General features: G+C 40.9%; 1 protein-coding gene and 2 pseudogenes across 2 annotated transcripts; 2 read left to right on the top strand and 1 right to left on the bottom strand.

Moving 5' to 3' along the window:
• The first annotated feature begins 618 nt into the window (after positions 1-618).
• On the top strand, positions 619-1,815 carry LOC125904744 (forkhead box protein Q1-like; annotated as a pseudogene).
• A 2,682-nt stretch (positions 1,816-4,497) lies between these two features.
• On the bottom strand, positions 4,498-10,960 carry LOC125904743 (forkhead box protein Q1-like; annotated as a pseudogene).
• A 9-nt stretch (positions 10,961-10,969) lies between these two features.
• On the top strand, positions 10,970-14,061 carry si:rp71-45k5.2 (uncharacterized protein LOC560783 homolog). 2 transcript variants are annotated; one of them, XM_049602355.1, is made up of 4 exons: positions 10,970-11,346; positions 12,594-12,749; positions 12,855-12,950; positions 13,055-14,061. In XM_049602355.1, exons 2-4 carry the CDS (start codon positions 12,594-12,596, stop codon positions 13,694-13,696), a joined length of 894 nt encoding a protein of 297 aa, XP_049458312.1. In that variant the 5' UTR covers positions 10,970-11,346; the 3' UTR covers positions 13,697-14,061. The 2 variants fall into 2 exon arrangements, with proteins under 2 accessions (XP_049458312.1, XP_049458311.1); XM_049602354.1 differs by having other exon boundaries at positions 10,971-11,346; positions 12,494-12,749.
• The last annotated feature ends 13,567 nt before the right edge of the window (positions 14,062-27,628 follow it).

The following is a 27,628-nucleotide window of genomic DNA, read 5'->3' as shown; positions in this document are numbered from 1 at the left end:
ATCTATTGTTTCTAAAACTGGGCTCGGTGAGTGAACCTGACACAGGAAACCCACTGGTTGTTACTGGTTCTGGTATAATCAAACAATGAGCCCTATAATAATATGAATATGTTCATTCTCTGTAACTATGACACTGCAACATATACCCTGTGCATGTGTTGCGTGCATTCAAATTGAGTCTCAATACACGTCTATTCTTATTCTTCTTTCACTCACAAAAAACAATTCAAACAAAACATCTTAATATCATGTATGCTCTCATGCCTAAATATGCTTTATCATGCACATTTAGCAAATATGACAGTTACATAACAAGCAGAAGAGGATTTTTCCAAGCTCCTTTACTCGTGTCACCTTAAGTCATATTATTTTAATCACACTGAAACTAGCTGATAATTTGTGTTGAGATCAGTGTATGAGCTGGAACTCTTGCACAAATCCAATAATTTAGGCTATATTTACAGATAACTGTGAAACTGGCTTCCAAAAAAGCAGCAATTGTTCAAGCGGACCTGTGGTCAGTGGCCCACAGATGTTTTCACCTCATTAAAGGAACAACAGGTCCTCATTAACCTGCAGTGCACACCCTCTAATGTCCTATTGTGCCAGCAGGACTTATACCCAGAGCTGAACACTTCAGGCCCACATCTGCTCTCGCTACTCTGTGTGTGTGTGTGGGACCTGACTCCTGTGATTCTCCAACAAACAAGATGCAGAACAGGACTGAGAAGTTTGGAGCTCAGCTGCCTCTCTTTGCTCCAGCCAGCAGCTCTCAGCGAGGTCTGCTCAGGAAGAGCACCACCTACCTGGCTAAGATCGCTGTCGTCCTCCAAGACGCTCCAGCCAACATGCTCACTTTCACTCAGGTAAGAAAGAGTCAAGTTGTTTTTAATGACCAGGTTTAAGAAGCATGTCATATGGCAAACTAATTGTCATTTTAAAACCTCTAATCTCAATTTGATGTTTTCCAGTTGATGGACAGACTGGCACCATTAATCTCTGAGGACAGAAAATCTGTTGAGAACAACATCAGAGTCTGTTTATCAAGCAACAAATGTTTTGTCAAGGTGAGTTTACATTCTCAATCTTTAATATTTCAAATGAACACAACACATTATTTGAATGAACAACTTAACCTCTGTCTCTAAAAGCCCTGTGTTGTGTTTTTCAGATTCCAGTGGTCCCAGATTCTCTGGACAGTAAGAGAAACTACTGGAAACTGGACCACAGTCAGATCACGGCAAAGATGGTGCGTCGTCACTTCAAAGGCATCCTGCACCTCTTCCTGAGCTGGCCTCCAAAGTGGAGACGGAGAACACCAGCAGACCATCAGAGCGCTGCTCAGCTCTCCACTCTCCTGAACCTGCAGCCTGCAGAGCTGTTCAGGTCAAATGTGAGGTGAAGTTCAGCAGTCCTTTCTCCATTGAATCCCTCCTGAAGAGAGACAGTCCCTCTGCTCGGGCCTCCAGAGCTTCTCCTCTGTGCAGAGTGCCGGTCAGAGCGGAGCAGCAGCCTCGCTCCACACACAGACCACATGGGACAAAGAGGAGCTTCAGCTGGGACTCTGAGGAGCCTCTCCTCCTTCAAGCTTCAGCTGGAAGTTCCCCCATCTGCTCAGCAGGGGGCAGCACACACCGTGGACTCACTGCTAATGGAGCTGCTCAGCCCATCAAGAGGATGCATGTGTGCTCTCAGTCCTCATTCCCTGTCTGCACAAGAGCCAGTGCTGCTCCTTATTTCACCAGCCCACACAGCGGTTACATCACTTACTCTGTACCAGCATTTACCCATGATGCTCTCTGTTTCTGGCTGTAATGTGTATTGTACCTGGCAGAACAGCTTTTTGGAGCACTTTATGTTTTATAATAAACTGTGAAAACAAATGAAGTGTTTTTTTTATTGTCAGTAAGGTTATTGATATTTAGTAATCAAGAGGATTGTAGATAAATTACAAATAAATAAAAAATAAAGTGCCTTTATAACAGCAGACATTCTGCCATTGTAGGAAATGCACAGGTGCACCGCTCCCATACACATGGAGAGGTTTGCAAGGAGGGGTTCATATTTGAACCAAAACCACAACTTATTCCCAACCCTTAACTTGGAAAACAATGTCTGGCAAAAATATTGACTTCAGACATGTTGTGGAGTACAAGTAGCCTGTAAAGTAGCATAAAATGAAAATACTTAAGTTCAAATACCTTAAATGTGTGACCTTAAAATGTCAGTGAAATGCTCCTGCAGTCATCAGATGATGTGAAAATCATTGGGTTGTTTCAAAAATCTTTCCACCTAAAAGCAGCATTGTTCTTGTTCAATCACCCACAATCCAGTGTGTGTCACCTCGTTTATTAGGAGTTGTTGTCTCTGATGACAACTTTTTAGCAGAGGGACAAACTGGTTGTGCATCTACTAAATATGCATTAAGTTTTTTCTGAAACAATAGTGAAGTGCCAACATTTCCACTTGGACCCGTCCTACCAGATTTTATGCAAAAATGTACATTTGTCACCAGTGTACCTGCCCATGGACCCGTTAATTGGATCCACTCCAAAATGTAATGGCTTCTAAGTTGGACCATGCTTGGACTATGCATACATTTATAGCTTAATATACTGGAATAGAACATTTTGCTGTTACCATGTTTTCAGCACCACACATATAATTTAGAGACCAGTTAAAGAGAAAAATGTCTTTCATTCTAATGCAGGACAATAGTAAATTAAAGACGTTCAACACAATGGTGAGATTTATAGTTATTTATAAGGCCATTTAACAATGTTCAGTGAGCATACTTAACAATTACACTGCAACAGTTTGAACATAGGATATCTAACTAGTGCAGCTGTCTGCTTTTTGTTTTTGTTTTTTTGTTTTTTTTACAAATACAAAGCAATGATATCTCTATGCAGTTTCTTCACTTACACTGGTCTGTGCTCTCTACTGTTCAGATATCCTGAATTAACTGAACTAAATCTATTTTCAAAATGCACATGAGAAAAAGTTTAAAATTTACAGAAGACAATATGCATTCAACGTGAAGATTAAAAGGAGTATTAAATAATCCACAACCTATTTAATGGCTTCCTGATTATAGTGACAGTGACACTGTGATCTGTGAATGTTTTCCCCCCTATTTTCCATCTTTTCTCATAATATTCAAGGCCTCATTGTAAAAACAGCTCTCTTATTAAGATTATATCATATGTTCAAACTGTAACATTGTTAAATGGCCTTATAAATAACTAGCCTAAATCTCACTATTGTGTTAGATGTCTTTAATTTACTATTGTCCTACATTAGAATGAAACATATTTTTCACTTTAGGTGGAGGCATGTAGCATGATCCAACTTAGAAGCCATTACATTTTGGAGCGGATCCAACGGGACGGTCCGTGGGCAGGTAGGGTTCAATTACCTGCTCTGGCCACCAGGGGGCGAGTTTCTGATGCCCCAATATCCAGATTTGTTCTAAATATATTTGTCAACACATCTGCCAAATTTGGTGCTTTAATCACAAAGTGAAGGCTTTCATAGCTATGCTGCCTCACTATATCCCAGACAGTATTCATTCAGGAGGCCAAATCAAGCACTTCAGACCAATAACTGAATGTACTTAAACAACATCTTCTTAATGAGAGTGACACAAATGTACATTTTTGCATAAAATCTGGTAGGATGGGTCCACGTGGAAATGTTGGCACTTCACTGTTGTTTCAGAAAAAAATAATGCATATTTAGTAGATGCAAAAACAGTTTGTCCCTCCACTAAGAAGTTGCAATCAGAGACAACAGCTCCTAATAAACGAGGTGACAAACACTGGAATGTGGGTGATTGAACAAGAACAATGCTGCTTTTAGGTGGAAAGATTTTGGAGACAACCCAATGATTTTCACATCATCCAAGCTCTGCTGTGTTCTTCTGACTGCAGGAGCATTTCACTGACATTTTAAGGTCACACATTTAAGGTATTTTCATTTTATGCTACTTTACAGGCTACTTGTACTCCACAACATGTCTGAGGTCAATATTTTTGCCAGACATTGTTTTCCAAGTTAAGGGCAGGAAATAAGTTGTGGTTTTGGTTCAAATTAATAGTTTAACCCCTCTTGGCAAACCTCTCCCATGTGTGCTTTTTACAAACATTACAGTTTGACAATCCACACACTTGGAAAAGCAGAGATGAAAATAATAATGTCTGAATTAGCTGAATTAGCCATATAGCTGCTTTATTTTCCACTTACTGTGTGCTGACTGTCATGTGTCAGTGTCATGACTTACTGGGATGCCTAAGTTAGGTTAATATTATAACACCTGTGCATTTCCTACAATGACAAAATGTCCGCTGTTAAATAGGCCTTATGCATTTATCTACAATCTATCTATACATCTATCTCTCTTGATTATCGACAATAATGAAACACTTCATTTGTTTTCACAGTTTATTATAAAACATAAAGTGCTCCAAAAAGCTGTTCTGCCAGGTACAATACACATTACAGCCAGAAACAGAGAGCATCATGGGTAAATGCTGGTACAGAGTAAGTGATGTAACCGCTGTGTGGGCTGGTGAAATAAGGAGCAGCACTGGCTCCTGTGCAGACAGGGAATGAGGACTGAGAGCACACATGCATCCTCTTGATGGGCTGAGCAGCTCCATTAGCAGTGAGTCCACGGTGTGTGCTGCCCCCTGCTGAGCAGATGGGGGAACTTCCAGCTGAAGCTTGAAGGAGGAGAGGCTCCTCAGAGTCCCAGCTGAAGCTCCTCTTTGTCCCATGTGGTCTGTGTGTGGAGCGAGGCTGCTGCTCCTCTGACCGGCACTCTGCACAGAGGAGAAGCTCTGGAGGCCCGAGCAGAGGGACTGTCTCTCTTCAGGAGGGATTCAATGGAGAAAGGACTGCTGAACTTCACCTCACATTTGACCTGAACAGCTCTGCAGGCTGCAGGTTCAGGAGAGTGGAGAGCTGAGCAGCGCTCTGATGGTCTGCTGGTGTTCTCCATCTCCACTTTGGAGGCCAGCTCAGGGAAGAGGTGCAGGATGCCTTTGAAGTGACGACGCACCATCTTTGCCGTGATCTGACTGTGGTCCAGTTTCCAGTAGTTTCTCTTACTGTCCAGAGAATCTGGGACCACTGGAATCTGAAAAACACAACACAGGGCTTTTAGAGACAGAGGTTAAGTTGTTCATTCAAATAATGTGTTGTGTTCATTTGAAATATTAAAGACTGAGAATGTAAACTCACCTTGACAAAACATTTGTTGCTTGATAAACAGACTCTGATGTTGTTCTCAACAGATTTTCTGTCCTCAGAGATTAATGGTGCCAGTCTGTCCATCAACTGGAAAACATCAAATTGAGATTAGAGGTTTTAAAATGACAATTAGTTTGCCATATGACATGCTTCTTAAACATGGTCATTAAAAACAACTTGACTCTTTCTTACCTGAGTGAAAGTGAGCATGTTGGCTGGAGCGTCTTGGAGGACGACAGCGATCTTAGCCAGGTAGGTGGTGCTCTTCCTGAGCAGACCTCGCTGAGAGCTGCTGGCTGGAGCAAAGAGAGGCAGCTGAGCTCCAAACTTCTCAGTCCTGTTCTGCATCTTGTTTGTTGGAGAATCACAGGAGTCAGGTCCCACACACACACACACAGAGTAGCGAGAGCAGATGTGGGCCTGAAGTGTTCAGCTCTGGGTATAAGTCCTGCTGGCACAATAGGACATTAGAGGGTGTGCACTGCAGGTTAATGAGGACCTATTGATGAGTCGATGAGCCATTACTGCTGGAGGAGGAGCCAGTGATCACAGTAATAGTCTGTTTCCAAAAGTTCATCAACATGTCTGAGGATGTTCTGAGACTTTGTTCACACTGGGGGAGATTCTTTTCCAATTACTCCCTGAAAATTAAATAAAGTTAAATAAATACAAAATCAAAAAGTTGTTGGAAATGACATTTCCTCTTCAGAAATGAATTGTCTTGCTGATTCTTACAGAGATGGAATGTAACCAAGTACATTAACTTTAATACTGCACTTAAATACATCTATAGGTACTTTCACTTGAGTATTATAATGTCACACCACTTCTTTCTACTCCACTATACTTCAGAGTGATATATTGTACCTTTTACTCCACTACAATCATTCAATAACTTCAGTTACTAGTTACTTTACAAAGTAAGATTTTTGCGCTCAAATGATAAAAAATATACAAGTCTAAGTAATTTTTTAATGTAAAAACATTTATAAGGTTTTACATAGAATGTTTACATTAACAAGAGGGTTGTGACAAAGCAGACATATTGGCCACTGGACTAACAAAATGTTAGAGTGACAAAATGGGTTACCTTTCAGCCTAATCTACGAGGCTGGGGTAACCCCTTTATTTCTGTTTCCATTCGCAAAGGCTAATGCCAAATGGGGATCCTCACACCTGTGAGGCTGTCTGCTGGGGAGTGAGATGTGCAGCACAGCGGGGTAGAATAGCCAGAACTTAACATTTGGATGTGACAAAAGCACTCTCTTCACCTTGATGAAACTGGCCTGTCTTTTTTCAAGATGGCAGTACGGTGTCCATTTTAAGACATTCTCTGTTGTCAGAGTTAGGTGATTTTGCATGAACTGGGCCCTTCAGTAAGCTATATAAAAAGTCTGTTAGGACAGATAAGTCCATAAAAATGTTTTAAAAAGAGAGCAACAGCACTCAAAACTGATACTTCCAAAATTAAAACACTACCAAGTTCAACACAAGTCTACACACATCAGACCTGGGGGAACTGCTGCAAGAAACAAACGCATAGAAGGACAAGTATTAACACAGAGATCTAGAAGTCCAACTATCCACTTTCTAATCTGCTTATTTTACTCATAGTTGATTCAGTTAAACAAACATAAACCCACCTGATCCGCCATTTGACACTGCTCTACAGAGGTCCAATCCTATAGAAAGCACAAGCCGACAAGTCTTCTCACACAAAAAATCATGAGCACCAGACAAGACAAATGTGAGGAACCTGCCAAGCCCCTCAGCAACGGTTTATCTGCTCACCTGTGGAGTTCATATGCAGCAGGCATTATCTGGAGTACCAAGACAAGGTCTGCACGTATCATCTTGGCAGGAAAGCGGTATTCTTGTGGTCTGTCATGGACCGCAGACTCTTCTCTGTGAACACCACTGACCTGGTGCTCTCTCTTAAGGACAACAGGGACATAGTGGACTTGTTCTTTACATGTGATAGTCAGAACTACTTCAGGTAACTGCATTAAACAAAGCTGTGATATTATATAGCCTATGAGTAAGTTTGTGAAACTTCAAAGCTTATTAAACATAAGCTGCACTCGACACTCAACAGCATTATTCACACTCCATCAGGCACCTGGTCTGATTTGAGGTCCTCATCATGGTGTCATAGACCTCATCAGTTTTAATAACATAGCTACATTTGGCTATTGCAGGAAATAACTGCGAAACAGAATGGCAGATGTTATACTGCTGTGAGCCTAAAATGTGACATTTGCCTGTTTTTGTTTTTTTGGTTGTAGCATGTCAGTGACGTTTCCATTTGATTCCTGGTGTCCACATTATATGAAAAAGTGGGTTCCTGTGTCTTTGTATGTTGTCTGGTTCAGGAGTTATGAAAATTGCTGTTTTTCACCATTAGCATCGACCAAACGTCCTCTTTTGCCCGGACATGTCCACTTTTCACGTCCTGTCCGAACCCGACAATCATTCTGTTTTATTATGTCTGAAACCGAGCCCGACATTATTTAATTACTAAAGCACTGAGTTTGTGTCATACAGTTGTTATGGTTACAGGCTATTTAACAGGCTGGGCGTGCACCGTGGGTGCTCTGCGGAGAGGGAGACCTCCATGTTTGAGACGGTAGCGGGCAGCGGGAAGTCCGACGCTTCTAGCGAGAGGAGAGGGAGAAATATTACAAAATAAGATAAAATAGGAAAAACCTGTCTCCCTCTTTTATTTTACTTTCAGCATTTAATCAAGGCGGAGGCGGGCGGCAGAAGGTCCAAGGCTTCCAGCGAGGGGAGAGGTAGAAACAAACAGCCAATGTGTGCGTGTGTTCTGTTCAGGTGTTGTCACATAGGCTAAATAACAGTCCCCAAGCAATAAACAGGACAGACAATAGGATTTTATTTATTTTTACACTACATGTTCACTGAAAGCTGACCGAATCCGACCCAAGCCCAAATACAATTTATACATTTTTGATGGAACCCGGCCGAACCGTCGGGTAGGCCTACCATCGGGACCTGTCAGGCTAGCCACACTCTAGTGTGTGTATGTGTCCCCTATCTATAGGGCCTATCTGAATTTCTGTCTTTGAGAGATATTATTTTGTAATATATCTAATTTTCTATCCATACATATAAACTTTAAATATATAAAAATTATAAGGCATCTTTGAGTGAACTGTGAGTATCATTTAAGTAGGCTATGTCGTGGCTGGCCGAGTGTCCTCTTTTTTGGAAATCAAAATATGGTCAGCCTAAATGAACATCAATTCAAGATGGTGGCCAAACCAACCACATGGGCCATGAATTGACCTTGGCAACAAGAGAAATTCCTAACTAGACACCATTAGGGTCCTATAAAAACAAGTTACAAAAATCCCTATCTCTCCTGCTTGACTAATATCCCGCAGTTATGGTCTCAACTGATCCAGAGTTGTCCTTGTCAGAGACTGAGACAAGACCAAGTAAAAATGCAGTTGAGTCCAAGACAGGAAGATGTTAAAGACCATTATCAAGTACAACAACACCACCAAGAATTAATGCTTTTTGTCGAACAATTTGTCTGGAAAATGTAGAATTATTCTTGTTTTCTTGAGTCAAGCTGAGGGTCACATATGATGTAGAAGTCAAATCAACATGCCTTCTTGGGAAAAGGTGATCCTTGTGTGAGTGGTTTCCAGACAGATAATTAGGGGGATACTGGCAAGATCTGGCAACCTACATAGTCTAATATTTGCCCTTTTAATGAACTAAAAACCACTAAGATCAATAAAAGCTGTTTTTCATGGACTGAGCTTTTAATTTCTCAAGCAATATGTTGACTCTCTCTAATATTGTGCACAGAGATGATTGAAAGAGTACATAGCAAATATTTAGGGATTAAACTACAACAGTGTGCCCTTTCACAAACAGGTAAATCCCTGTGACAGACAAAGGCTGTAGTAAGCGCTGGAATGTAACCGTTTAAATGGCTGAATAGATCAAACACAATGGTTTTGAGTGGGATGTAAGTCTTTGGTCACATTCCAGTGATTTACACCTTGTCTGAGCTTCATTCACATTCAGCTCAACTCTGTGAAAAGACAGCCAGAGTATTTCAATAACACACAGTAAACATGTTTTTCAGTACACTGTGTGAGGTTTTGGTTTCCAGATAAAAGTGCAATCTGCTCATCATTTTAACCACGTGAAATGTATGTAGTGCTTGCTGAGCTCTTAGACATACACTCTATATGCTAACACGAGATGATGGTCAAAATGCCTTGCCTGAATTCAGAACCAGTCAACTGGCTGCTTTGGAAAGAAAAGGTCACGGTCTAGACTAGAGTATAGTTGTCACATCACTTTGTCATTCTTGTCCAAAACAGAGTCCCAAAAGTCCTGCAAAAGAAAACTTGAACGACCGATATAAACAATCACCCTGAAGATGACACAAGAAACAAACTATCATGATATTATTTCAGTAAGTGTTTGTCTATAAGACTGCGTATAAGTCCAGGCCCAAGGGGCAATTGTCTCATAATCCCCCTATGATAATATTGATGCACTTGTGAAGTCTAACAGGATTCAGAAGCAAGTTAAACAGTGACAATACAGCTCCATGAAAACACAGTGAATATTACTGTGGTCATATTTAAAAATGTTGTGCAGCAGCTTCAGCACAAAAGACAAAAGAGTCTGTATCTTTAAACAACAATGGTGGAACCCCACTGGCAAAGCAAGGCAGGGGGTAACTTCACCTGCTTGCTCAACAGCTTCCACTTTAGTTTGGTGTGTCAGTTGTCAGCATTACTACAGAGGAGTGGAAATGTATGGAGAAATGCACAAGTAATGAAAGTGAAAAAACTGAGACTTTTTTCTTAAATTGTGCTTATTTTTCTGAACACATCTCAGGCTGTTTATCTGTTATGTAACCATAGGAATGTTTCAGAGTGTACTTCTTTACACTTGAAGGAAGGGGACAATTAGAAGTTGTTGTTATTTATAAGTTATTATGTAATGGTTTTACTGCTTTGGCTCTTGAGATCAAATTAGGGTGTATGTGACCAACGAACTTCAGTGAACTCTGGTTTGAAGAACATCCAATTATAATTAATGATCAGCTTCTCTTCAATTAACATAAGGCATACGGTGATTCCTGAGGGACACAGCTAATATAATAGGTGAACATTGGGTCCTTTTTGTTTTGGGAGCAGGACCACACCTCAAACACTCCTCATTCCAGTCATACGTCTGTTAACAGTTCTCTGTCCTGCACGCCCGTTTGTTATAGTATTCTGTGCCTCGCCCTCCATCCGTTTTTTCTGTCACATCCTCTGTCATGTCTCAAAGGGTCCCATAGGGGCCTCACTGCAGTCACAATCCCACTCCACTATTCCCATCTGCCACTCGCTACTCACCTGTTTCATGTTCAGTGAATGGTTTCTCTGCATCTCAGTTGAGGGTGTGGTAACTGCCTGTCAACACCCCTGGGTGGTCTCAGTCAGTCAGTTTTTATTATGATTAATGCAAAAGCAACATTTTAATTCTAACTACCTTCAGATATCTTACAACTTTGAATAAAACCTGAATAAAACTCCTTGAAATCCACACACTTTACCCAACCTGCTTCTTGGAACTGACCCCAGAGCAGCTGGAGCAACACAGCTTCAATCAAACCCAAGTGAAATCAGCTGCTCTGCAGACTCACAGCTCTCCATTGGAGTCATCTTCCAAACTTACAGCACAGGTAATGTGTTAATGCATCTGAATGAGGATCACTGATGTAAATGACCTTCGTCACTGTCTGGGACAAAGGGCAATAATAGGTTTGACTAAAGGAGTGATTAGGGATGTGCAAACTGCTGGAATGTGATTAGATTGCTCATTGGAATGTCAGTGTCACTCAGCCGTGTGTTGTGTATTGTCAGACCAGCCTTTGAGAGGTTGAAATGCAATGTCAAGAAAAACAGTTGGAGACAGTGTAAGATGGAACCTGATTGTTTCAAGTTTATGTAATAATTACTGGAGTTAAAATTTCCACGTGTCACAGATTAAAGGAGGAACAACACACACCTGCAGATAGTTTGTCTGCTGCTCCGCTGTGAGAACAACTTCAATGTGAGTATTGCACATTTCACTTAAACACTTTCATTTGAGTTCACATTTATGAGTAGTTAACCCCTGGAATACATCTATAAATGTGAGTTGTTCACCATTTTTAAAGTTGGGTTTTTAGAATTCATTGGCTTTATATAAACACTGTCACTAAAAGTTGACAATACTTTGTATTTTTGGTAAATTTTGAAAGTAGTTTGATGATTTACCGTGGCTTGGACTGTACTTTATTTTTACATTGCTTTTGATAAAACCTTCCAATTTAATAATAGTAAGTGTAAATAGTGTTATTTTTGTACATGGTGTGTTACCTTGAGGCCTCAACAGAAGGTCTTCCATTAAATAAAAGTTTCTAATATTAAAGGAATACTATAGCCCCCAAAGATCACTTGTATATTAATTATAGCACCCCATGTTATGCTGAATTTTGGGAGGAATAGTGTTTTTCTCACATGTCTCCACAGTGAACAAAGATTCCGAAAAACAGAAAAAATTCTTAATGAACTGGAGTAAAAGGGGGCCAGGTTTTACAACAACAAAACAATATCAAATGATTTGTTTACTAACTCTCGCACAACTCGTGCAATTTAATCCACGTCTTATTTATCCAGTCATATGCTCATCACTGCCCAAACACGTTTTTTTTCTAAAATCTTACTAATTAAGACATTTAAATAGGACAGGTGGGTTAAATGAGGTTTAGATCATACTACATGACTTGTGGGAGAGTTTGTAAATGGATGTTTCAAAAGAGTTTTGCTGCTGTGAAACACGCCCCCCTTTTACTCCATTTCATGATTTTTTCCCCCAGTTTTTGTATTCTTCGTTCACCGGGAGCATGCTGGAAGCGGATGCAGGATTGATATACAACTGATGTTTTGGATGTTCTGTATTCCTTTAATGTGTAAGCAGTGACAGACTTTACTTTCAGACATTACCTTATTTAAAGTTTGGATATACTTTAACTGCTAATGTGGACAAAGAGGCAGATCAGACTCACAGAACATCCTCAGACATGTTGATGAGCGTTTGGAAACAGACTATTACTGTGATCACTGGCTCCTCCTCCAGCAGTAATAGCTCATCGACTCATCAATAGGTCCTCATTAACCTGCAGTGCACACCCTCTAATGTCCTATTGTCCCAGCAGGACTTATACCCAGAGCTGAACACTTCAGGTCCACATCTGCTCTCACTACTCTGTGTGTGTGTGTGTGGGACCTGACTGCTGTGATTCTCCAACAAACAAGATGCAGAACAGGACTGAGAAGTTTGGAGCTCAGCTGCCTCTCTTTGCTCCAGCCAGCAGCTCTCAGCGAGGTCTGCTCAGGAAGAGCACCACCTACCTGGCTAAGATCGCTGTCGTCCTCCAAGACGCTCCAGCCAACATGCTCACTTTCACTCAGGTAAGAAAGAGTCAAGTTGTTTTTAATGACCATGTTTAAGAAGTATGTCATATGGCAAACTAATTGTCATTTTAAAACCTCTAATCTCAACTTGATGTTTTCCAGTTGATGGACAGACTGGCACCATTAATCTCTGAGGACAGAAAATCTGTTGAGAACAACATCAGAGTCTGTTTATCAAGCAACAAATGTTTTGTCAAGGTGAGTTTACATTCTCAGTCTTTAATATTTCAAATGAACACAACACATTATTTGAATGAACAACTTAACCTCTGTCTCTAAAAGCCCTGTGTTGTGTTTTTCAGATTCCAGTGGTCCCAGATTCTCTGGACAGTAAGAGAAACTACTGGAAACTGGACCACAGTCAGATCACGGCAAAGATGGTGCGTCGTCACTTCAAAGGCATCCTGCACCTCTTCCCTGAGCTGGCCTCCAAAGTGGAGACGGAGAACACCAGCAGACCATCAGAGCGCTGCTCAGCTCTCCACTCTCCTGAACCTGCAGCCTGCAGAGCTGTTCAGGTCAAATGTGAGGTGAAGTTCAGCAGTCCTTTCTCCATTGAATCCCTCCTGAAGAGAGACAGTCCCTCTGCTCAGGCCTCCAGAGCTTCTCTGTGCAGAGTGCCGGTCAGAGCGGAGCAGCAGCCTCGCTCCACACACAGACCACATGGGACAAAGAGGAGCTTCAGCTGGGACTCTGAGGAGCCTCTCCTCCTTCAAGCTTCAGCTGGAAGTTCCCCCATCTGCTCAGCAGGGGGCAGCACACACCGTGGACTCACTGCTAATGGAGCTGCTCAGCCCATCAAGAGGATGCATGTGTGCTCTCAGTCCTCATTCCCTGTCTGCACAAGAGCCAGTGCTGCTCCTTATTTCACCAGCCCACACAGCGGTTACATCACTTACTCTGTACCAGCATTTACCCATGATGCTCTCAGGTTTCGTTTGTGAAAGTATTTTTCCTACTTCCAAATTGCACTTTTATATTCTATATGTTTTTGACTGTACACTTCAGAGAGTTCCTTCTTTAAAATCAGACACGCTTTCAAATCACACAAGGCCCATACTTGGTCTCATGTGTGTCATATTTTATATATGTGTGTATAGGCAGATAACTCGTGGTTAAAATCTCCTGAAGCTGTACCTTTTTTATATGCAGTGTGTAATACACTCAATGGGACATTTTATATATATTTTTTTTAGTATCTTTTTGTGTTTGAGATCAGTATCTGACCACAAGAGGGCAGCATAGTGTTTTAAAGTTCAGCTTGAAATATAACAACCCACATGTCAAACTCAGCATGATTAAAAGTGTTTCTTCTGTACCCTGGTGCTTAAATGTGACTTTAAAAAAAAAAAAAAAAAAATCTTACTTACTTACTCCTCCTCCTCCTTAACTCACATGAAAGTCATGCCATGTTCAGGGCGTGATGAGTCTGCACCATCCAGAGGTGCACGCCATGATTAACCACAACAAAAACTACAAATCATATGATCCATACATGTCGCTTTTGTTGTCAAATTTGAACTTTAACCCCTTCCCTGAGGCTGCAGTCCCTTTTTTTTTAGTGGCTGACATAACACTGAGTTGACTGACCGTGACAAGGTTATCGTGTGTAAACATCTAATGACTGACATCTGTTTGCTTTTCTATTTGCAGTACATCTGCACTGCAGTGTACATTGTCTTGACCTACTTAGTCTGAACATCTTTGGTAAGATCCACACTGAGGTTAACCACACTAACCAACAGGAGGCCAGTATTGCGTAGTCATTCATTAGAAATGTTTCCGTCCCTTTAGCAAGAGCATCAAATACCTCGATACTGAAATGCAGTTTGACTACGTGGGATGGAATCACATTAGCTGACCATTCAGCCATACAGTATAGGATTTAGTCAGGATACAAAGGCCCAGAGTCAGGGATTATGACGGCAAAAAAACTTCTGCCTGCACAGTAGCTCTTCACATATTGTACTGACACACTTTCACAGAGTGCAAGCACTCCTGGACAAGAGTGGAAGGTCAAGCAGTGCACAGTGTCTCTCACTCTCCATCAACATGTCTCGCTGCCAGGTCACTAGGAAGTCATGAACGCTGGCGAGACAAGCTTAGTGGCAAGAGTTAAGGAAGACAATTAGTAGTGTGTAAGTGCCAGGGATTACCTGAGATGTTTAAAGCCAGGGACACTGGAAGAAAAATCACGTCAGACTGAATAGATACACCTCGTTTGGTGAAATGTTGTCCAGCAAGTCAAACGACTGAATAACATCAAAGTTTGTCCAGTTGTTGTGATTCAAAGTCAAACATTAGATAGAGTTTAAATGGGCTGACGCTCCACTTGGAGGTAACAGATTTAAATCATTAGCCACTCCTTACATACAGTGCCAGACCTAGCACACATCTCACATTGGGCGCCCTAGCCAGGCTTCCCCTGGCACTCCCAACCCCCAACCTGATTTTTAATCAAATTTATTTGACTGTATTTATTACAAACAAGAATGTGAGCTTGTGTAAACAACAAAAATAGAGATAAAAAAAAGTTGCTGGCTGCAATCATATGGTGTTTCCACACTTAAAATGCTGTGTGTCTCGGTGTCATGAAGCAAATGACTCAATAGGTTTAGTGATCTGAGGTCAAGTTTTGATGTTCACTCCTATTCATGTCACTCCCCTCCTTGACAGCCTTATCAAGGTCGGGAATTTCCTACAGATAAACATCAGAACATGTGAGTCTTGTGGTCAAAAGCAAACTGATAGAGGTCTGTCATGAGACAAGACGTTGGCTGGACGGAGGGCAAGGAAAGAGGAGTTGGGTGAGCTCAGCATTTGGCATTGTATGCCCACGGCATAGTTCCACCCTGTGGGATTACTGGTGGACGACCTAGATTGCGACGCAGCCCTCCATCTTTTTTTTCCCCTCCCTCCCTGTGCTGACTGGTCAACAGAGATTACACTCAGAGAGCAGAGCCTGGCAGTCAGACAGAAGGGCTCAGCATGTGACTGACTGAGTGACACACAGAGGGATGGAAGAAAGAAAACACTTCTCTTTTCTTTTCTTAACTCATTTTTTCTCATCTGTACTCTGGTCTTTATGTTTTTGTGTAATGTACACAACACTATTCATCCCTCAGAGCAGCGTCTTTAGGGACATTATATAAAGTCATATCCTGGGATGAATGAGGCCTTCGCTAGACACAGAACTACTTTGTTTTGAATGTTTAAAAGCTCCAGATTTTACATAGAAGTGTTGATGAAAATGACACCAGATGATTGAGCTGACGAGATTTCCTTTCATTTCACAATCAGAGTAAACTGGAGCTCGTCCCTCTGTCTTGTCTGTCCACAGTTACGGATTAACCTCAGTTGCTGGTTTGTGTTTACTGATTGAGTAAACTGGTTCAAGCATTAATCCCCCTGAATGCTGTATTGTATGGAGGATCCTCACTGTATTTGCTGTACAGGCCGGTATTGCTCTGGATGTCACAGATTTCCTGACCTCACCCTGTGTGAGTCTCTGTATGTATGTTGCTCTGTTTGTAAATTGGTCACAGAAATCCTCAACTTAAGTTAAACCTTAGCCCAGCTGTGTAGTTCTGATGTTAGTCCTCACCTCTGAACCAAAATATGCCTCTCCTCTCCATTCAAATAAGATTTGACCGAATTGTGTTCTGGTTCTTGCCTCTTTGCATGACCTACTGTATACACGTGTAAATATGCGTGCAGGTCTCAGGCTAATCCCTGGACAGTTCTTCTCCAACTTGTTTACACGTAGGCCCAGAGACACCATGGAAACCTGCTGCACTGAGGACAAATGCACTAATATTAGCACTCAGACTTCCATTTCCTCCCATTTGTCTGTGGAGTCTCTCGAGTAATGAGCAAACCGTCATTACTGCCATTGTAACTGAATGTTGTGCTTTGTACTATTACAAGAAATACTAAAAGAAACAGTACAATTGAATGTTTGGATCATATACCTTTGGGAATATGGGCGGAAGATTACAGAAATGCGTTGTGCAAGTATTTGGATCCTTTACTCAGCAAAACCCCATCATAAGGACCCTCAATTACAAGTAAACGTTGACTGAGGTAAAAGTATGGAAGTTTTGTCAGCAAAATGAATGTTAAGCATCAAAAGTAAAAGTACTCAATACGCAGCATCATGACCCCTGTCAATGTTATACTATTATGTTACATAGTTATTTCTATTATATTTACTTTATGTATTGTCGAGTGGTTTAACCTAACACTGCATCATGTATTTTAAATTGACTATATGCTCTGTGTGTAAAAAAATACTGCATCATATATTTCAAATTGATCATGTTTCCTGTAAAAAACAAACAAAAAAACTGAATATTGCATCATATATTTTAAGCTGACCATGTTTCGTGTAAAAATAAACAAAACAACAAAAAACAGAATATTGCATCATATATTTTAAGCTGATCATATTTTGTGTAAAAATAAACAAAACAACAACAAAAACAGAATATGGTATCATATTTTTCAACTTGACCATGTTTTGTGTCAAAAAACAACAAAACAACAACAACAACAACAAAAAAACAGAATATTGCATCAGGTATTTTAAGTTGACTGTGTTTCATGTAAAAAAAAAAAAAAAAAAAAAAAACCCAACAAAAAACAGAATATTACATCATATTTTTTAAGCTGACCATGTTTCGTGTAAAAAAAAAACAAAAACAAAACAGAATAATACGTCATATTTTTTAAGCTGACCGTGTTTTGTGTAAAAAAAAAATGAATAAAATTAAAACCCCAAAAACAGAATATTGCATCATTATATTTTAAGTTGACCATGTTTCGTGTAAAACAACAACAACAACAACAAAAAAAACCAGAATATTGCATCATATAGGCTATCTTAAACTGACCATGTGTTTTGTGTGTAAAAAGATAAAATAATTTCCCTCTGAATTATGGAGTAGAGTACAAGAATAAAAATAATAGCCTAATAAAGTAACTTGTGTTGCTTTACACCACGGAGGAATACAGATACCTTAAATTAAGTTTAATGTAAAATCCATTAAATAAATAATGTAAAATATATGACACATGATAGGCTACGTTGTGTTGATTTTTCTTGGAGGTACAGTAGATTATATTTTTAGCTGACGGTACAACTCATGCCGTTTTGTCCTGAGTAAGGAGTTGTCCCCAAAGTATGACTCCTTGTACGTCAGCGGATTAAGACGAGCACCACGTTGACATGCGTTTACAACAAACAGTCACGTCGCCCACGTCTTCCTCGTCTCGGTCCCGCCTCGTCCCGCCCACAGCAGCTGCTGCTGTCATCCTGGAAGTACTGTATCATCATTACAGCCTGTTCATTCAGGCTGCGGGGCTGTGCTGCGTTCAAGAACCGGGTGCAGCAACGAGATATCACACAACCTTGTTTGTGTTGTGGCGGTATTTTTAATGTGAAAACTGCACGAAGTCACTCTGTGCATTCTATGTGTAAAAATTATTTATAGCATAATACTCCCATGAGTCATTTGCTACATGGAGCACTTTCACTTTTGATATATTGAGTCAACTTTCCTAATTATAATAATGGACTTTTAATCACTTTAAATGCACGCCTTTGACTTATGATTGAGCATTTTACGAGTGTGGTTTTGTTTCTTTTTCTTACTCCAACCCTACCCCTTTCTTACGTCATTGAATTTCATGTCTAATCACAGCCGCTGTATTTACAACAGCCCCTGAAGGCAGCATTGCCCATGTAATGAATAAGCCCTTAAAGGGTGTTTTGGGTGTTTTGAAAGTTTTATTTTTAATCCAAACGCGGTTATACTGTAGGATATTTAGTCTTTTATGTGTCTTTATGTAACACGTGCTTTTATTTTATTTTGATCAAAGTACAGCAGACTTATCATAAAGGCCATCTCAGTAGAATAACATTGATAGCACCTTTAAATATGCCGGTCATGATTTACAGTAGTATTCATTTTATAGTACTTCTTATAACTTTTAACAGAGGAGTGTTTTATCCTCAGGCGATGTCGGGGTGACCTTTGTTTTACAGCAGTGATATTGTAGGATTATATGATCTGTTTTCCAAGAGTGTGCTGTTTGTTTATCCTCACTTTATGGTTAATAAGGAATAATTAACAGCTGGGCTATCTGGGTCAGTAATTCTTCAGTAACTATTAACAACATGTGCCACAGAGAAGCAGGCGACACAATATCACAGTGCTCCATCTTTTTCCCAAAACAAACTATCAATCATTAAAAGTACACTGCAGGGTTCAGACGTTCGGGCAGGTTTAGCCTGAGTTGATAAACTGTACGTTTCTCTTGGCTGTGAATGAGTCTGTAACTTTGAGGACACGTGGTCCGTCATAACATCCTTCAGCCACACACAGTCTCCTGCCCTCTGTGTGACCTCCAGATGTCTTTTAAAGCAATAGTTAAACATTTGGCGAATTTATCTGCTTTAATGTGTACACTTAGATTTACGTGTCTCTGTGTTTTATGGTGTTCTTTCCCACTGTGTGTGACTCCTTGACCTTCTCTCCCTTTTACTTCTACTGATGACCCCTCTCCCCTCATCCACAACATAACACCATCCCTGATATCCATTTCATCAGACACCCCCTCACCCCTATATCAAACAGCTGTGTCTACTGTTTATGTATATTTATGTCTTTATGGGACACAGCAGGGGGTCTGTATGTCACAGATCACAGACAGCCCCTTTAATACATCCAAGAAGAGGCCCATGACCAGGATTAGGAATTCGATTTCACTTCAGTAATTCCAATCAACTTGATAGGAACTGAATCAAGCTGTTGATTGGATTATATTACACCAAGTTCATAGGTTTGACTCTAGCATGATGCAGTCTCACCCACGAGCTAACGTCCTGTCATCCTGACCTCACATATTTTCCTCAGGAACCAAAACAGGGGCTGGTTAGGTGCAGCTTCCACTTTAGCACCCGGTCCAACTTTATGTGCACAGGCTGACCTGCTGCTGCTGGAATGTGTTGCTGCTGCCAAGTGTAAATGCAGAAAAATAACTCAGACCGTGGGTGGGATTTTCCACATGTGTAGAAAAAGTAAATAATGTGTGAGGGGAGCTGCTTGTTATAGTGTTACAGGTACAATGAGACAACATCATCAGTGTGTTGCTAAGTGATTCCTGGGCAGCACCAATGTCAAAGCTGCACACAGCAGAGGTGGGAGTAAGTCACACAAGTCACAAGTCCTAACCTTAAGTCTCAAGCATGTTACTGTGGTGAGAATAAAGCAAGTCGAGTCCCTGCTTTAAGTCAAGCAAGTCAAGTCAAGTCCCTGCTGTAAAACAAACAAATCAAGTTGAGTCCCTGCTATAAATTGAGCACATCGAGTCGAGTCCCTGCTTTAAGTCAAACAAGTCAAGTCACTGTTGTAAGTCAAACTGATTTCCTGGTATAGGTCAAACAAGTTGAATTCCTGCTTTAAATAAAACAAGTTGAGTCGAGTCCCTGCTATAAGTCAAACAAGTTGAGACCCTGTCATAAATCAAGCAAGTCAAGTCGAGTCCTTGCTATAAGTCCAACAAGTTGAGTGGAAGTCACTGCTATTAGTCCAACAAGTTGAGTCCCTGCTATAAGTCAAGGAAGTCAAGTCCCTGGTACAGGTCAAACAAGTTGAGTCCCTGCTGTAAGTCAAGGAAGTCGAGTCCCTGGTACAGGTCAAACAAGTTGAGTCCTTGCTGTAAGTCAAACAAATTGAGTGGAGTCTTTGCTACAAGTCAAACAAGTTGAGTCCCAGCTAGAAGTCAAGCCAGTCAAGTCGAGTGCCTGCTATAAATCAAGGAAAACGAGTCAAGTCCCTGCTACAAGTCATTAGTTGAATCCCTGCTATAAATCAAGCAAGTCATGTCTCTGTTATAAGTCAGGTAGAGTCCCTGCTGTAAGTCAAACAAGTTAAGTCTCTGGTATAAATCAAGGAAGTTGAGTCACTGGTATAAGCCAAATAAGCTGAGTCCTTACTATAAATCAAGTAAGTCGAGACCCTGTTATAAGTCATGCAAGTCGAGTCAAGTCCCCACAATAAGTCAAGCAAGTTCAGTCCCTGCTTTAAGTCATGCAAGTCAAGTCGAGTCCCTGCTATAAGTCAAGCAGGTCAAGTTGAGTCTGTAGGAACAAAATGTGTAAGATTTAATCTGACCTAAAATGAACTGTGTCCTTGAACACATTTCACCTGTGTATGAGAAACTTACTTCGTAACTGTTCCCATGACACTTATCACTAAACTGGAGGCCTCCCTTTTGCTCTTGCAAAAGTCGAGTAGAGTCCCTGCTATAAGTCAAGCAAGTCAGGTTGAGTCCCTGCTATATATTAAGCTTTCCAGCCTACGCTAATAATTAGCTTATTGGCTAGATGTAGTCATATACCTTTCTTAATGGTTTGTGTAGTGATGGATAAAGTTGGATGTAGTAGGGCTCAGTCCACTGATGTTTAAGCTGCAGATCGTTCATACTGCAGTTCCCTTCTTGCTAAAATCATCATCGACATTTGCCTTGAATTGGGCTTGGACCCCTCCATGTTAGCAGCCTCATGAGTTGGCCTCTGCTGCCACGTCCTAATAGGCTGCAAGGTTTGCGCGCATCGCACAAGAAATCGCTCAATCATGTTTATAAAACAAAATGCAACTTCTCAATATCTAGAAAAATGCAAACATTTGATTTAAGAAAAGTATTTTTGAGTCAGTTCTGAGTCAAGTCTCAAGTTATGAATACCAAGTTGAAGTCAAGTTGAGTCTTTTAGCAATGTTAGTCAAGCAAGTCCTCAAACTTGCAACTTAAACCTGACTTGAGTCAAATCATGTGACTGGAGTCCCCCCACCTCTGGCACACAGCTACAGTAGAGTAGTATAGATTTACACTTGGCTTCCATTGAGAGTGCTACTTCAGCTTTGTTTGAGTGTGTCATCAGTACCCACTGCTGTGCCTTGGCATGTTTACTGTGTCTAAAAGCGGCGCTGGTGATAAAGATATTACTGCTATGAGCACTGACCGTAGCTCTGGGAGGATTAGGTTAGCTCACTGTTTGTTTATCTTCTTCTCTTATGCAACACAGAATGCACTCAGTGAGATGCATGCATGGTCATTCATACGACCTCTTGTACTGCGTAGTTAGATGGAGATAATAATTTGTACCAACTCAGTTAAACAGTGTGAATACATGAGTGAGCACACTTTAATGTGTTACTAGTTTTGCGCCTTTGCTTTTTGTTTCAGAACAGGCACAGGGTCGTTTGTGCCTCTTGTAAGATGTGGTAATAATTACACAGACTTGTTTGTGTCACTGCTTTGAGAATGTGTCAGCTGACTGGCCCCGTGGTTATGTGACTCTAGACTGCCTTATCAAACTAAGTCAGATTTATTTTCTTTATCATAGTTTATAGCTTTTCCAAGATGGGGGTCAAAATTCACTCAACACTAAAGACCCTAAGGAGTGTGTTCGCATTTGTAGGTGTCAGGTTAGTCTAACCTTTGCTCCCAGGCGCTCACAGACCAAACAAACAATGTTATTGAGGCTTTACTGTTTAATAATGACCCATGTACATCAGTAACATTTACCCAGCCTGGTTAGTCACTCAGTAACAGCCTTATCAACATCAAGAGAAAACAGGACAGTCTTATCATAGCAGTAACCGCACCTTATACAGATAATCAATATTGAATATAGGCCAGCCAGGCCCGTGCAGTCTAAGCTGACACCACCACCAAACTCACTTTACAGCCAAATAAAAACCCACAAGGTTGTTTGTCTGTTAAGCCATAATAAGGTGCAGAAATCACATGCTACATAAATTCATAAAACACCTAGGTGCTGGCTGTTAGGGAGGTTTTTAACCACAATCTATGGTAACATGCCAACGTGGTTTACAATAATCTTTGTCTGTAAAAGGACTAAGATGCATTTGTTAGGTTATGATAGAAAATGTGATTTATATTGGACACATTTTCTTTAGCTTTTGAAGGCATAGTGTTGCATTTTGGGATATACGCTGTTTTTCTTTCTTACTGAAGGTTAGATGAGAAGCTTAATACGACACTTGTGTTTGTACAGTAACTATAAAGCTCTCTGCAGTTGATAGTTAGCGTAGGTTAGCTTAGCATAAACTATAAATTGGGAAACAGCTAGCCTGGCTATGTTTGACGCTAACAAAATCTGTCTGATTGATACTGTCTGTTAAATGTGAGGCTTGAGACTTTGGTTTTTATACATGTTAAACAATAGGCTATAACATGAGCTTTACAGGTGCTGGTTGGTGGATTTTGTTACGGTCAGACAGACTGAGAGCTAAGCTAGCGGTTTTTGTTGTATTTATGTTAAGCTAACTAATTGCTGCTTGCTGTCAAATTAAACAGAAAGTAGGCTATGAAAGTGGTAACTAAGTCCCCTGACACATCAAGTCGTCAGTGAGTTTTTGCAGTGTGTCTTGCACGGCTAGCACAAGTCGGCCCTTGTCGGCTTTTTTCAGCCAATTCAGCATGTTGAATCGTCGTTGGAGATGTCAAGAGCGTGTGAGGTCAAAACAAACTTGTTTTTATTTTAGCCATTGAGCTCTTTAGCAGAAACAGTTTCCTGGTGTTTGTGTTGGGGTCATCTCTATGTTTCCAGGGTTCTATGTTTCCCGGGTTCTATGTTCCCCACTTAACCCTGCAAAAAAGCTTCTATGTTCCCCGCTTACACAAAAAGGGTTCTATGTTTCCCGCTTGGTTGAGCGGGCAACATAGAACCCGGGAAACATAGAACCCTGGAAACATAGATACGCTCCCTTTGCATTATTGTGCACTGTCACACAGTAAATACCCTTTGGTCTGTCAACATCCAGTTGTGCTCTTTAATATCTATCTGGCTACTAGCGTCATGAATCTGTCCCATCATTCTTCCAGTTCCCTTTTTAAGTGGACAGTTATTTCCTCTCGCGCAGGCACAGAACAACATGCTAGTTGTCTGTAGTCTTTGTGTGTGCTCATGTGCAACTTTCTGGCTAAGACACAGGTGATGTTAGGCGACGCAACAGTTGGCCTCTGTTGACACTTGTTCTTTGATGTCAGTTTTTGTGTGTCTGGGCCTTCACTAACTGCAAGTAATGATTCATCTGGACCCCACAGATAACTTTGGAAAGTAACTTTTCAACTTCTGTGTTAATTAAAAAAAAACGTTTGTAAATATTTACCACTGAGGTCAGCAAACACTGTCGGTACACCATTAATGATGTCCTGCTTTTCACTTATGCATACCTTTCTGCATTGGTCACAGATTTACATCACTTTCAAGACCATTTACTACGTGACTGAAAGGCACATTTCATGTCATGTGTGTCTGAATCACACATTTCTGTTACAAGCCTATTGCATCACTGTGGCTGTCACGACTGACTGAATGAAAAGGAGGGCCACACAAAGACTCTGGGATGGGCGTGTGTGTTGAAATATGTGAGGAACAAGCAGGAGTCAGGAAACAGCCTGTAATGATGTTAAATTTCATGTAAATACTTCTGCTGCCACAGAATTCAGCAGTAGTCGGTAGAATGAATGAGCTTTGGCCTTCAGCGCTGCATGTCTGTCTTTTATTATCTGCTCTGTTTGCAGGGAACATTGTGGTCATGAACTCAGAGATCAAACACACATTAACTGGGTGACCCATGACTGGCAGAGAGCAGAAACAGAGCATGAGACAGTTTCAGCTAATGCTATGTCTGGATGTACAGTTTAGACCTACTGTATTAGAGAAAGAGAGGAAGAAAAGAGGACCAAGGCATGTGACAGACACAACTATCAGGCTCTAATTTGCTCTAATGTTCTTGAAGGTTTTAGTTGCACAGTATATTTCTGTTTTAGTCTTTCTGTTTATAGAACGCAACTGATTACTCCACCTCATCCAATGATTTATTTATCTTTACATACAATCTGGATAACACAGTATGACTAGATATGAAGTTACAATAACACAGAGGTCGGATCAAGTTAAGTCACAAGTAAGCCTCAAACTTTTGCATTGAAGTCCCAGGTCAAGACAGGCAAGTTCCAAAACAAGTCCAGACTGACAAGTTCCAAGTCCTGAACTTAAAGTTTAAATTCCTGAAGAAGTCATGATACGCCTCTTTGCTGAAATGCCATTTTTAATAAACAAAAAGCAGGAGCTTTTTTAAGTCTGTATTTATTTGTTTAAATAAGTGTGACTGAACATAATCATAAAAAAGTAGTGTTGACATTGCACTATTAACTTGTACCACAATTAGCTCATAGCACTCACATTAGCTCGCTAACCATGCTAATATGAACCTCAAGGTATCAAGTGTCCAGAGGCCCCAAGTCCAAGTATAGTCATGAGTCATAAAGGTCATAAAGTCCAAGTCGAGATGCTTTTTTTATTTTTTTATTTTGTGAAGTCGAGTCTTAAGTCATCATATTTGTGGCTCGAGTCTGACTCAGGTCCAAGTCATGTGACTCAAGTCCACACCTCTGATATAACGATAATGGCATACTATCAATACAGAAACAAAGCAGGATCGAAATGGCAAAGAGAGGTAATAAGTAAGAATATGGTAACGTACATAAAAATGTACTGAATACACAAACTTTGTTTGAAAGGGCCCTGACATACCAAGCCAATGGTCAGCCATTGTTCAATGTCAGGTCGTCGGTGAGCATGTGTCCCACTCTGCTGGCCCTCATTGGCTTTGTTTAATCCAATGCAGCATGGTGAATTGATGTCAGTGACGGCAAAGCCAGATGATGAATGAAATCACTCGTAGCAAAGTGCACGAGAAGAGAAATGGAAGTGAGGAAAGTAAACAAAGAGCTAAAGTCAAGTGGGTCTGAGGTTGAAATTAAGTTGTTCTATGAGGTAAGATGATGTTTTTAGCCATTAAGCTCATCAGCAAAAATGGTCCTAACTGTTTGAGTTATTGTTTGCTAGCACACGGTAAATATCCTTCGCTCTTTCAGTATCTGGTTGTGTCATTACTAACGGATAACTAGCATCTTGAATCCAACCTGTCCGCCTTCTGGTTTCCCATTTGAATGACGAATACAGACTACCGCTGCCTGCTAGTATGGAGAGTTATTTCCTCTCATGCAGGCACAGAACCTACTTGCTGGTTGGCTGTTGCCTATAGTCTTTGCGGTGTGTTCAGGTACAACTTTTTGACCAACAAAGGCAATGTGAGGCAACGCAGCAGTCCTCCAGTTCTTTTATCTCACTTTGGCTTGACTGGGCTTTAGCAGGACAGGAGCTGATGTGTGTGTGTGAAGAACATACATACCATACACATGTACACACCCATGCAGTACCTTAAACTGAGGTTTTGGAAACAACCTTTTCTACAAAAGGATTTATTGACCAGAATCATTTCCATAGAGAATCAACCCAGAGGTTCCTCTCAGTATCAGTTGCTTTGTGTGAAGAGGGGAAGTCCATCCTTGTGGACCTGAGGAGCTCTGGCCTCATTTGATATGCCTTGTAGAGGCTGCCAGCAAACACTGCAATCAGCCCGGTGAAAGTCCGCTGGTTTTATCAAGTATTGAGACACTCTGCGACCCACGTATGCTGCACTAAATCTCTCAAAGTTGGCAGGCCTGCAAACGCTATCTTAGTTTCACAATGACAGCTGGACAGTAGCTGTAGGGTCAGGAACTCATTCACACACATGCATACATGTCATTATGTAGTGTTTTTATTAATGCAGATGTGTAAGAAAATTTTTGTTTTGACATCCGTCCATCAGTGTTGCTCCCCATGTTTTGTACTAAGTGACTGACCGTGTCATTAGCATAGTGGTTATATTTTCCCCCTCAAACGCGCCTATTGTCCGACGTGTTCCTATCGTGGGCCTCACATTACAAGCCCACAGTGCGCCTATTGTGTCCTGACAAGGACCTTTCACAGACTCATTGCCAATACTAGCACTTATTGGCAGATTCGCAGTACAGTCAGCCACTTGCAGGTGTGGAAATTTCCACAGCACTTTAGTAGATGCTTAGTAAGTGAAATAGATCTGTAACCACAAACAACATGCTTAGAAGATGCTGAGGGTTGCATTTATCCACACACCTCAGGTTACATGTGTGCGTGTGCTATGAAATGGTGTCAAACAAAAAAAATGGTTACACAGCCTTTATTTCAGATATGATATCTCTTTGAGGTTACTCGTAGAGGGGATTGTTGCAGATAACATGTATCTCGTGCTTGTAACATCTGTATCACAGCTCACACAGGAGCAAACTGTGGTATCGATTATCGCTTCTGTAAGACAAGCTAACTTTGATCAGACAAAGTGTGCTATCAAGAAAAAGCGGTTGGATTCAAGGAGAGGGAAGGGCTTCCCTTTGTACAGACTGATCTCCTCTTGGCCTCAAATCAAGGTTGCAGGCCTGGCTGCATTCCTAACCCCTTCAGACAATCACAGCCAACAATGCCTCAAACCCATCTTTAAAAAAAAGCCATTGCTTGGATTGCACAACTGTAAAAAATACCAGTGTGCCTTCTAGGCCTCAGTTGGAGTGGGGAGAATTATAGTGTTCAGTACACTGATGTAAAAAAGACGAACTGTCTTGCCAAGATTCCTGTCCACACCCTGTCGGCTCATCGAGGAGAGAAGGAGCTCCAGACTGCTATACCCAACTAATTACCACCTAACCATGACAATAAACTGTCACATCAGGAGGTGTAAAGATGACACAGTCACAAAGCACACAGCAGGGTGACAATAATGAAACCCCACACTTCTCACTCCCAGTTTAACTGTTCTGTCAGCACCAGTGTGAAGCAACACCTCCCTATCTCCATATGGGAAATGATTTAGAAGAGAAAAGTGAGCGCTTAAAGGAGCATTAGAAGTCACTATGAA

The sequence above is a fragment of the Epinephelus fuscoguttatus genome, linkage group LG17, assembly GCF_011397635.1.
Source record: "Epinephelus fuscoguttatus linkage group LG17, E.fuscoguttatus.final_Chr_v1".
Classification (NCBI taxonomy): Eukaryota; Metazoa; Chordata; class Actinopteri; order Perciformes; family Serranidae; genus Epinephelus; species Epinephelus fuscoguttatus.
Note: the sequence above shows the minus strand (reverse complement) of the source record. Positions and strands in the feature narration are given on the sequence as shown.